The 12,073-nt window shown below is 38.1% G+C and overlaps 1 protein-coding gene across 2 annotated transcripts in view; it reads right to left on the bottom strand.

Moving 5' to 3' along the window:
- Nucleotides 1–4,487: 4,487 nt before the first annotated feature.
- Nucleotides 4,488–12,073, bottom strand: part of CBLL1 (Cbl proto-oncogene-like 1, E3 ubiquitin protein ligase) — a 17,250-nt gene continuing 9,664 nt past the window's right edge. Inside the window, exons 3-6 of one of the 2 annotated variants that reach the window (XM_006882628.1) lie at nt 11,305–11,405; nt 10,649–10,732; nt 9,036–9,109; nt 4,488–5,954 (exon numbers count right to left, since the gene is read on the bottom strand). In XM_006882628.1, the coding sequence (XP_006882690.1) occupies nt 4,919–5,954; nt 9,036–9,109; nt 10,649–10,732; nt 11,305–11,405 (1,295 nt within the window). In that variant the 3' untranslated portion in view covers nt 4,488–4,918. The remainder of the gene's footprint in view (nt 5,955–9,035; nt 9,110–10,648; nt 10,733–11,304; nt 11,406–12,073) is intronic. The other variant, XM_006882629.1, reaches the window with a different exon arrangement.

Raw genomic sequence — 12,073 nt, 5'->3', positions numbered from 1 at the left:
TGCGATTGGCACAGGACAGAGCAGAGTTTAGGGCTGTTGTACATAGGGTCGCTGTGAGTCGCAAGCGACTCGACGGCACATAACAACATCACAAATTGTTCACTTCCTGACCCTTAAAATGGTACAACCAACATATCCCATGTAAAGTTTCCCATGTCAGAGCCTGAGACTGAAGTCCATGCAAGTCTATGAACTTTTCATAGCCTACTCCCTCCCTGTCTTACCTCTCTGAAGTTTTTACTCTTCTTGACATCCCACACTCTTTTCCCTGAGGAACCCTGCTATTCCTCAAACACATCAACTGCAATCTCACTTTAAGATCTTGGTGCTGTCACTGTTTGGAAAGCTCATCTCCAAGTTACCAATAAGAGTTCTTTACTTCAAAACTTTTTTCAGGTATCACCTCTTTCATAAATAGAATGCTCAGAGCATTCTATTTTATAAACTGTCAATCCTTACTTTCTCATTTCCCCCCCTACAATTTTACCACTTTTAATATTTCTGTAATTTAATATGGGATGGTCTGTAATTACCAGTATATCCTAAGTGCTTAGAACAATGCCTATCAGATACATATTTAAAATCTGTATTTCTCTATATAATGGTTATTTTTTTAATTTTATTTTTTGCAAAAAGCTTTATTGTTTCATTTGGTCCAAGGCTTGGGCGAAGGGCTTCTGGGTGGATAAGATTCTACATCAGGGTAGGAAAGAGAAGCTTGCTGCTGATGGCAGGGGGACGCAGAGGTTCCCCCCTGCAAGTCCCCGCAGACCCCTAGTCATGCTGAGGGTGAGATGCTCAAAGAGATCCTCGCCCAGCCCAGCCTGGGGGCTGCCCAGTGTTCTAATGTTGGCAGATGGTCACCCATCTTCTTCAGCAGTTTCACTTCCTCATCTAGGAAGTGGTTCTCCAGAAAGTCACAGAGATGGGGGTCAGTGTGGGCGGAACCCACTGCGTGCAGATCCAGAAGGGCCTGATTTAGGTTCTTCTCCAAGGCCAGCGCTGCTTGCATGGCGTCCAGGGTTTTACCCCACTCATCCTGGGATGGCTTCTGGATGAAGAGGACTCGCCTGCCGCACTGGTTTTGCAGCTTCAAGAGCAGCTCGGCACCCTCGCGCTTCTCACTCGCCAACTAGCGGAAGAAGTGCCCCACGCCTTCCAAGGCCACATCATCACGGTCAAAATAAAAACCCTGAGAGGTACGTGTAAGAGGCCCGCAGGTGCAGGTTGACCAGATGGTTGACGCCAGGTTCTGCTTCGGCGGAATAATTTTGACGGATCTGAGAGCTCATAGTTGGTCAAAGTTTTGGGATTAACCAAAAAAAGGTGTTAGCTGGTCCTGAAAATAGGAGATGGCTTGAGATGGTTGAGGTTACGCCTGGGGGTGAAGTTGGAGGGTAGTCGGAGGCTGGAAGGGGGAAAGTCGCTGGGTCTGTTCCGTCCAAACACTGTTGAAGCAAGAGACAGATCCACGGGACCGCTGGGAAACTCTATATAACGGATATCTTTTTATGCGTTAAATAAAACTTTGTAAGTGATTTGTTGTTAATGTGCTATCGAGTCGTCTAGATCCATAGCGGCCTTATGTACAGCAGCTCTGAACCCTTCCCTGTCCTGAACCAGTCTCACTAATTACGACACTGCTACTCTATCAATTCATCTCACCCAGGGTCTTCCTCTCCTGCACTGTTCCCTCCACACTTCCGAGCATAATGTCCTTCTCCAAGGATCACTAGACCACTATTGAACAGATTAAGGAAATTCTGGCGGCCTCGTGGAGCTGTGCTACCTACCTAAAGGCACAGTTTGAATCTACCAGCTTCTCCATGGAAGAAAGATGGTCAATCTCCTCTGAAAACCCTCTGGAGGGTCAACTATGAGTCATTTCTGACCTGATAGTGCATAACAAAAATAACAGTTTAACAGATTATAGTGCTGAACCAGTGAAAAAGAAATTACCTCGATCAGAATATATTATTTGAATATGATGTCAAATGGCGATTAACATCAGAATACTAACCTGCAAGCATATCTAGTTGAGAAACATGTATTTTGTTTTGTTACAAGAGTGCTCCCCTCCCCACATAAACAACACAGGGCTTTTTCAAAAAACATTAAATGCACTCCTCCAGGGAATTAGCGCAAAACTTGATGAAGCTTAAAATAGTCACTTACAGTGAATTTGAAGAATGTTTAAACAAGTTTTTCATTTCTCTTTCAGTGTATCTAGTTAGTATTTACACAACAGTTTTGTGCAATAACACACTCGTTTCAACAAAATAAATTTAAAGTATGGCTTCTTAGTCTTTGCAAAAAACCAATCACATTCAATTTGATAGCAATGAGAATCTAGTTTACTGTAAAAGCTGCAACAATATAAATATGGAAAATTCTGCATTCTTCCAGATCTTATTATTAGGTAAAAATTCACCTAGGCAAAACAGTATTTATGCTTCCATTTTATTGTTTTTAAGAATTAAACTGCCACCTCAGTAGTCTTAAGAGCAATATAATGAAACATACATACATTGAATTTAGACTTATGTCCATCATATCTTCAAAGGCTTCCCTGAAACAAGGCTGGGATTCACATCTTTTTCCTTAAGGAAAGAAATACTAACAATAATTTTGTAACCTATCCACCCTCATTCAAACAAAAACTGGATGAATTCAAGTCTAATACACTGAAAACTTTTGTATGCTACAACACATTCATCTGATATGCCTCCTTGCATAACAAATTTTTAAACCTAACCCCCCCAAAAAATCTTTCAAAAGTCTACTTTAAAAAAAGAAAAGGTAGAATGTCATCATGATACTGATAATTTTTTCCCCCCTCCAAGATGTAAGTTTGGCTAAGAAGTGTCATACCACATCAACCCTAGTGAATTTTAAAAAAAGAAAAAGAAGGAAAAAAAAAAAACCCAACCAACCAAGAGAACTCTTCACAGTTGAGAAGCAGTTCTTAGGTGAATTTGGCTATTTTCTTATTACATGAAACAAAGACTGGGATTAGATTTTCAACAGTACTAAGGCAACAACAGCTCCTAAACTGGGGCGTGAAAATCATGCTTGCACCAGTTCAATCACCTCCAGTGATGCCTGAAGCATTCCTCATCATTTCACACTAGTTCATTCTCATGTTTCTAATAACAAGCTTTTCTCACTAGAAATATTATAGTAACATTTGGACTCTCAAATTGCTAGGCATGAAAAACTATTGTTTTGAATTCTATTAGTTGTTTTTGGTTGGTTAAAGGATGAAATATTCTTTCTAACTTCAGTTGTGAGCTCAGAGATGCCTCTGCATCAAATCATCCATGATGGGAATCGGTTTTTCCTGAATCTGACAGAATGACAAATTACCAATCAGTTGACCCTTCGCAATAAGAAGTATTCTAAATTGATAACCCTATTAACTATCTAATAAATGAAATTTGCACACTATACATTTTGTTTCTATTATGCACCATTTTAGGGGGCAGAAAAACCTTCACAGGGGTTTATTCAAAGGATATCTAATAATATCCTAAGAATCTCAATTTATACATACGAGCTCGGTATAAACTAAAAGTGGTTTTCTTAATTGGACTATATCAAGTCCCTATAATGCAAAAGCTGACTCAAAGGCACCTTAAGAAGGACTGAAATACACAATTTAGTCATTACTTTTTTTCAACACAAAAATCACCTGGGAGTCTTCACTGTTACTGTCATATTAAAATGTCCCCAAGTTTAGACTGCTCCAATAAAAGCAAGAAATAACCGTTTTTCAATTTCAAGTTAGAGGAAAAACCTTTATCATACAGTAATGAGACCTGAGCAGATGCAAATATGTCATTACAAGAACGGCTTTCATTAACATTTTATCCTAATTCCACCCTGGCATTCAAATGATTTAAAACTAATAAACAAGAAACCACTTAAGCAGAGGATCAAACTACCATGAAATGAGGCAGCATATCAAGCGTATTCATCCCTAAATATTTCAAGACAATGAACAGAGTAGGACACACTTTATCTAAATAATACCACTTAAACATTATTGTTATTTAACATTACGAAGTGTGGTACATTATGTGATTCCAGCCATTCAATATAAAGCCTGCATAATAGCATTCCCCACTAGTTTGAAGCCTATGGGATCAGCTTTTTGTTGTATCCTTTCAACAATTAGTAATGCTTTCTAGTATTATGAGCATAAATATATTTTAGTATTAGAATTCCAATGTATTCTGGTGCTCCTCAGGCTGCCTAAGAAAAGGCATCCGAGTGAAGCACATATATAATTACTATACCTCAAAATTTCAGTGCCTACAATGTGAAATAATTTTCTGCCATTTTACTGTCTGCCTTACAGTAAATCCTATTATAGATTTTCACTTTTAGAATTTTTTTTTATTCTAACTTTGGAAAATTAGTGGTAAAACAAATAGTTTTCAAAAACAGTATGTGGCTGTACTTAAAGTCACATAAAAATAGCATTCTTTACAACCATTTTGAAATTTAATCAGTTTACACAGGTTAACAAAATGCATCACAAGAAAAACTAAAGACTGGATGTAACAAAAGCAATACTTTTGCAAATGGAACGATGAAAACAAACAATTCTTTTTTTTTTCCAGGAAATAATATTACAAATGGTCACCTCTGGGTTGTTTTACCACTAGGAGAACAAAGTTGTTAAAACAGAGCTGTGCTCAACTGAGCCACTCATATGCACGACAGTATAGTACTTGAAATCAGTCCTAAGATCAAGGTTTAAAACCAATTTCGGCAACAAGACCCTAAAGTGTTTTATAGCCCCCTCTGTGAGAGGTGTTCTTCCTTCCCCGAACAGTCAAAGCTTAATTAAAAGGCTGGCTATGTATGTTGGGTTTTTTTTTCTTCCTCATCTCTTCAGTTCAAAACACTATTATCATTGGTAATAAGGTCTATATCTTGTCTGATCTGGATGGTGTGGTCCAGGAAGTGGGGTTTGAGAAGGCGGCCCCTGCATTCGTGGAGGAGGAGGCGGCCCTCTTGGTGCAGGCCATATACCAGGACTCATTCCCCCTGGTTGTGTAAATGGAGGGCTGAGAGTTCCTTGATCTTCAGTGAACTGGGGTAGAGAGTTAGGATTATAATGGTGAGGAGGGGGTGCACTTACAGGTGGACCACCATGTTGAGGTGGGGGAGGTCCTGGAGGAGGATGATTCATATAAGGTGGCATCTGGGCAATAATATGTCCAGGGGGTGGGGTTATTGGAGGTGGAGCGGAGGTCATTGGTGGAGGTGGAGCTTGGCTATAAACCAAGTGAGGAGTACCTGCGGCCTGGGGAGGATGTGGCATTGGATGGCTTATTGGTGGTGGAGGAGGTGGGGGTGGTGCATAATGTTGCTGTGGAGGCATAATATGATGAGGGTGCGATACCACTGGTTGACCCTGATATTCAGGATGATGGTGAGCAGGTGCTGGGGCAGGAGGAGGTGGTTCTCTAGCACCTGAATTTGAGTCATCCTGAATAGGGACAGTTATTAAATTGCTGTGTTTTCTTGTTGAAATACGAAAGGTTTCCTGACTGACCGACCGAGGTGGAGGTGGAGCCATGGACAATTCTGCTGGAGGAGCCCGGATATCCTCATGGGGCTGATTATAGTGCTCGTGTGGCACGTGCTGCAGAGGAGGTGGTGGCATCATGATGTGCTGCTTTGGCGGGATATGGCTCATATGATGCTTGTCTGGCGGCATTATGAAACGATCAGGGATTTCAGCTGGTGGTGGGGCAATCGGAGGATGAACGTTTTCAAGCGAAGCTCGGGTAACAGGTTTTCCAGCTCTCATATGGCGATGATTGATATGAGCCTGTAAGTCTCTCTGAGATAAGTATGTTCTCTTGCACCCTTGAACAATGCTACACATGAAGAGAGAACCTCGGGTACACTGCTCAATTCGCTGCACAGGATCACTACAGCTAAATCAGAAAGGGAGGGGGAAAAATCAAATTTAAATCAGAATATAAAAATAATGCACTTCATCTCAGGGATATAGCTATTTTAAAAACTCAACTGCTGTGCAAAATATCAACAAAGTTCACAATTCAAAGTTATAGTTCCTGTGCATGAGTCTTTAGCTATAAAAGATCAGCATTTCTATCAACCTCAGAACTCTTAAGAATGAAAACAAATTATCAGAGTACTTTAAAAAAAATACCAAACACCAAAACACCTCCTTCTTCCTAACAGGGACCTCTAGTCTATAGAGAGTTGTACTGCTAACCCAAAGGTCACACCTCTCTGAGGGTTCAAATCCACCAGTGTGTCTGAAGGAGAAAGAGGGGTAATCTCCTTCATGTGATTTACAGTCTCGAAACCCAAATGGAGGCTCAGTTCTGAGTCAAATCCAACTCAACAGCCCTGAGTGTTTCTTCTTCTCCTCATCTTGAATTTATCTAATGATCTCAAACAGTTCTACACATCTAAGAAGGGCAATTCAGAGAACATGCCACTTGCTAATAGAATTCAAAATTGCATATTTAATGAACAGTATGGTTTTTTGCAAATAATATACCAAGTGAAAGATAGTAAGTAGAAGGTTCTAAAGAAATAGATCATTCTAATCATTAGGATTAATATAAACAACTGAAATTCAAATGTTAACTGTGACAGAGTCCCTTGGGTCTCAATCATTCTAAAGAGGCAAACAAGTTTACTACTACTACTACTTTTCTATCAGCTCTAGTAGCCTAGTAGTATGAAGCTGTGCTGCACTCTCAGAGGCATATGGTTCAAATCCACTAGCTGCTCCTCAAAAGAAGGGCAGGCAAGCAATCTCCTCCCATGTAATTAAGTACCTCTGAAAACCCTCAGGAGGATCAGCTGTGAGTGGGTTCTCACTCGACACCATACAAAACAACTTTTCTAAACACTAAGTATTAAATGTAACTAATCTTTTTTTTTAAATTTTTTACATTTGTGTGTGTGTGTGTGAGTGTATACAGTCAAACTGGATCTGACTGATGGAGGAGACTGCCCCTCCTTAACTAATCTTTTCTTAATGCCTCAAGATAATTTTTTTATTTCATTCTTTGCCACAAAGTCTGCTTAATACAGCAGAAATAGAAAGAGTCGGGTTGAGGTGTGGTATGGGATCCATAATATTAGATAAAAAAATTTAAATTTTGTGAGCCCCCTTTTCACTTTAGGTGGAGACTTGGGGTGTGACAATTTGAGTCCAGAGAGCTGAGGGAGCAAGAAAGCCAACTTTAAGAAACATTTTTCTGCACACCCATGTTTATCACAGCTTTGTTCACAATAGCAAAGAGCTGGAAACAACCCAAGTGCCCATTAACAAATGGATAGAGAAGCCCTGGTATATTATGAATACTACATGCTGCACTGAAAAAGAAGGAACTCATGAAATATTATACACTATGGGTGACCCTGGAGGACATTATGCTGAGTGAAATATCTCAGTCACCAACGGACAAATACTGCATAGTGTCACTGTTGTAAAACAGGACTACCATCAGGGTTCGGGGGTGACTGAGAAAGATGGGGTAAATTAATGTATCCTGCACTGAAATAGATGAGGGAGAGAACTGTTTAAAAGGGATATGACTGGGTATTATTGTCACAACAGGAGTCCATAACAAAGGCTGCATAGTGGAGTGGACTTAGGGGGAGGGATTGTTTAACAATGAAAGAATTTTTATTTTACTTTGCAAAATGAAGGTTGCATAGTAGAGTGGACTTGAAGGGAGGGATTGTATAACAATGAAAGAATTTTTCTTCTATTTTTCAAAACGAAGGCTACATAGTCGAGTGGACTTGGAGGGAAGGATTGTGTAACAAAAAAAAATTTTCTTTTTCAAAGAGAAGAGCGAACTGGGGTGGAGGGGTGGGCAGGGAGAAAAGTGCAACAATGAATAAATAGAAATCCCAAGTCTCTGTAAACTTTTCATTAAAATTTAAACAAATTAGTCCTTGCTGTTTGGCACTTTAAAGAAGTCTACTGCAGTTGGTTTACCCAATTCAATACATCATTTAAATTTTTGGATGCTCTTTTGTAGACACAGATTGTGCATCTCAATAAAATTAAGACCTTGACAACTTAAAAAAAAATTTTCATGAAAGGAAACTTTAAAAAATAATTTATTTCATCATGTCTTAATATGAGGTTATATCCTATTCTGTAGGGTTGTTGCAAGTCAGAAATAACTCATCAGCAATGTGTTTATACATTAACTCATTTAAACCTATAATAACCTAGGGAGATAGGTACGATTACGATTCCATTTTACACATGAAGAAAACAGCATATATATGATACAAATATTTTAGTGTGTGTGTGGTTTTTGGTTTTTTGTGAGATTTTTTTTGGGTGTACCATCGAATTAGATCTGACTGGCACATGAGATTGCCCCTCCTTCTCCAGCAGAGCATCTGGTGGATTCGAACCGCACGCCTTCAGGATTGCAGCACAGTGTCTTGCCACTAGGCCACCAGAGATCCCTACAAATTATTTTTTTTAAAGTGCAAGCATTTGAACCTAGACATTCAGATGCTAGGGTTTTCATTCTTGCTCACTACGTCATACTAGCCTTCTAGTGTCTTATCCACTGGTTTAGTTAATGATACTATGATGACAAACAGATTTCATCTTTCTAGCCAATATGAAGTGTGGTTTTGCTGCTGTCATGTACCACTGAGTTGGGACCAACCCATAGCTGACCCTCCAGTGGGTTTTCAGAGGCTGCAAATCACACAGTAGGAGACTGCCCATCTTACTCCCATGGGGCAGCTGGTGGATTAGAACAGTATAACTTCGTACTGGCAGCACAATTCCTTACCAATAAGCCTTAAGATAGGTACTAACAACGTACTGCCCTATCTATGAGGAGAATGTCATGGCCAACCACGAACAGATACTGAAAGATTACCCTGACTTACACACCTGACACCTTTTTCTAGTTTACTTCACATGCTGGCTTTGAATTGGAATGCAAGTTATAACTGTAGAAATGTTAGGATTTAAAATGTAATAATGATCTTACCCTGGACACATCTTATCTCCCTTTTTTTCATGTAAAATAGCACAGTCATAGCAAAAAACATGTTTGCAAGGAATCTGTGAAAAGATACATAACAGGTAAGCATACTAAAACAACTTAATATTTTCCCATAAGAAACAGGAGCAAAACAAGCATTCATTAGAAATAAGTAAACATTTATTAAGCACTAGTATAATAAAAGCTAATTAACTGTATTTAGTTATAAAGACCTTTGAGAACCTCATGAAAAGGTCTACCCTTTCTGTCCTAAAAGCATACAAAGAAAAACATGTTCTTACACTTCACAGGTAATTTCATTTTTTTAATAAATTGAAGGTCTGTGGCAATTCTGTATCACAAAAGTCAATAAGCACCATTTTTCCAACAGCAAGTGCTAACTTTGCGTATTTGTCTTGTTTTGGTTAATTCTCATTATATTTCAAAATATTACATTATTTTATTATAGACTACGGTATAACCTTTTACATGCACCAGGAAAGCAAAAACATGTGACTCACTTTAATATTCACTTTATCACAAATGACCTGGAGCTGAATCACGGTTATCTCTGATGGCTGCCTATGTATGCATATCTGCTAACGACTGCGGGGGCTGTAGACCCTAGAAATGTCCTAACTGGGCCCCACAGGTTAAGAGCTCTTGATGAAGAGTTCTCAGTCTACTAATACAAGTGTTCTAGAGTAGTCAAGTGTGTCTAATATTTAAATAGCATTTCCCCTGTATTTTTATCAACTGAATTTTAAAAAACCTAAGAATAAACCCGAAAAACACTTAAATGATACATCAGTGCTCACAGCCCAATCAGGATATTTACTTGCTATGAGATATAGAAAAATAAAGCTTAATCTATACCCTCGGCCATCCCAGATATTAACTACTGACGTAAATTGTTTTTTCCCAAACAAACACAAAACTAACTTTCTTTAAGTAAAGATGTGTCAAAAGCACAGTAAAATTAAAATTAAGGCTATACATAAGGCTTAAAAAAAATTAACTTTCAGAAATTATGTATTATTTAGTTTTTGAGTAAAAAATGATGGGCTTCAAAATTATGAACACATTTCAGCTAAGATAAAAAAAACAAGCATTTTTTTCTCTTAACAAAATAAATACAAACTAAGTAAAACAGACTAAAGAAATTCGTTTTTAGAGAAATATATTTCATAAGCCATTTGAAAACCTACTGTATTCACTAAAACTAATAAAATTTAATAATAATTTAAAAAAAAGAAAACCTACTTTAACTGTACTAAATTGTTATCATTATTATTATAGACCTTTCCACTGCTATTTCATACTTATTTAAAATATTACAAACTTAAAGCCATTAAACAATAACTAAGAAGCAGTTATACAACTGACTGCTGACCAGTACGTTAACAGGACTTTGAGTCCACCCAACAGCTCTAGAGAAGAGCGAGCTCGCAATCTGCTTCCATAAAGACTGAAGCCAAGCTAATCCCAAGGGGCAGTTCTTAGTCTCATGGGGTCACTGACGCCCAACAAGAAAACAGTACCTCAGTCTACCTAACTTTTAGAATCCTACTTCTATGTAAATTCTTGCATGTACAAAACCAAAACTGAGTTGTACTTACCATTCGCCCATAGATTTTAATAGGTAATCCACATTTGTCACAGAAATGGACTGGTGTATCATCCTTTTCACCTAAGATGTTTATCTGTTAAAATGAATTAAAATTCTATTTTAAAGTGACTGTATAATTATGATCCACACAGTAAACTGGCTAGCATTTTATAAGAACAAAAAACAATTATAAACAAACAAGAATATTATAATAAACATTATTTCCTGGTATAATCCACACATATTCTCCATGAACGATGCAGCCATTAACTTTTATTTAAAAGGAGCATCACTGGTTGATGATTAGATCTTACTAAAAATTACTTCAAACTACTCACAAAAAGAATGGTAACAGAGCATTAATAAATGGTTTATGTGTGATGAAAAAACAGCTATTAAAAAAGTTCAGACTAGGGGAGCTCTGGTGGCCTAGTGGTAAGGAGCTGCAACTACAATCCCAGAGGCACACGGTTCAAATCCACCAGATGCTCTGCTGAGAAAAGGAGGGACAATCTCCTCCTGTACCAGTCAGATCTGATTTGATGGTACACTCACACAAAAATGAAAAAAAAAAAAAGTTCAAACTAGACACTGTTTATACCTTCTACAGTTTTCTATTGAAATGTTTTAATTTATACTTGCTTTAGTTTTTATTTATACTTATACCTGAAAGTCCCAAAAAAGGTGTCCAGGAAATCTTCGCTGATTTCCAAAGTGTTCACCCCCTTTGCAGTCATATCGTTCCTCTTCATTATAATCAAATCCTTCTGAGAAAAGAAAAGTTTTAACACCCAAAATTTGCACAACAGGTTTAGATATATGTCAAAAGATATTTAGTGCAATACTGTCAGAATAATAAACTCACTCACTCACTCACTCATTGCTGGCAAGTCAGAACCAACTCACTGCTGACCCTGCAAGTGGGTCTTCAGAGGCTGTAAATCACCCTGGAAGAGACAACCCATCTTTCTCCCATGGAGCAGCTAGAAGATTCGAACTACGTGCCTTTAGGTTGGCAGTTCAATTCCTTACCAATCAGGTCCCCAGAGCTTCCTATAGTAACAAAAGACTCCCAAAATATGTTAAATATATTATGGTACACCTATAAAACAAAATACTGTATTTTAAAAACATTAAGTACATTTTTAGGGGGTATTCTGGTAAAATCTTAAAATGTCTATTCCATGAATAAAAGGAAACTATAAGTAAGAATATCTATATGCATACAAGGGAGTCCAGTGAATACCACTATCATTCAAATATATGCACCAACAACCAGAGCCAAGGAAGAGAAGATAGAAGATTTTTACCAACTTTTACAATCGGAGATTGATCGAACATGCAATCAAGATGCACTGATAATAATGGGTGACTGGAATGCAAAAGTCGGGAACAAAGAAAAAGATTCAGTAGTTGGAAAACATGGACTCAGTGA

This window comes from Elephantulus edwardii, unplaced genomic scaffold, assembly GCF_000299155.1.
Source record: "Elephantulus edwardii isolate Elephantulus edwardi_28Jun2011 unplaced genomic scaffold, EleEdw1.0 scaffold00022, whole genome shotgun sequence".
NCBI classification, from domain to species: Eukaryota; Metazoa; Chordata; class Mammalia; order Macroscelidea; family Macroscelididae; genus Elephantulus; species Elephantulus edwardii.
The sequence above is the reverse complement of the archived record's forward strand: the minus strand, read 5'-3'. Positions and strand labels throughout refer to the sequence as shown.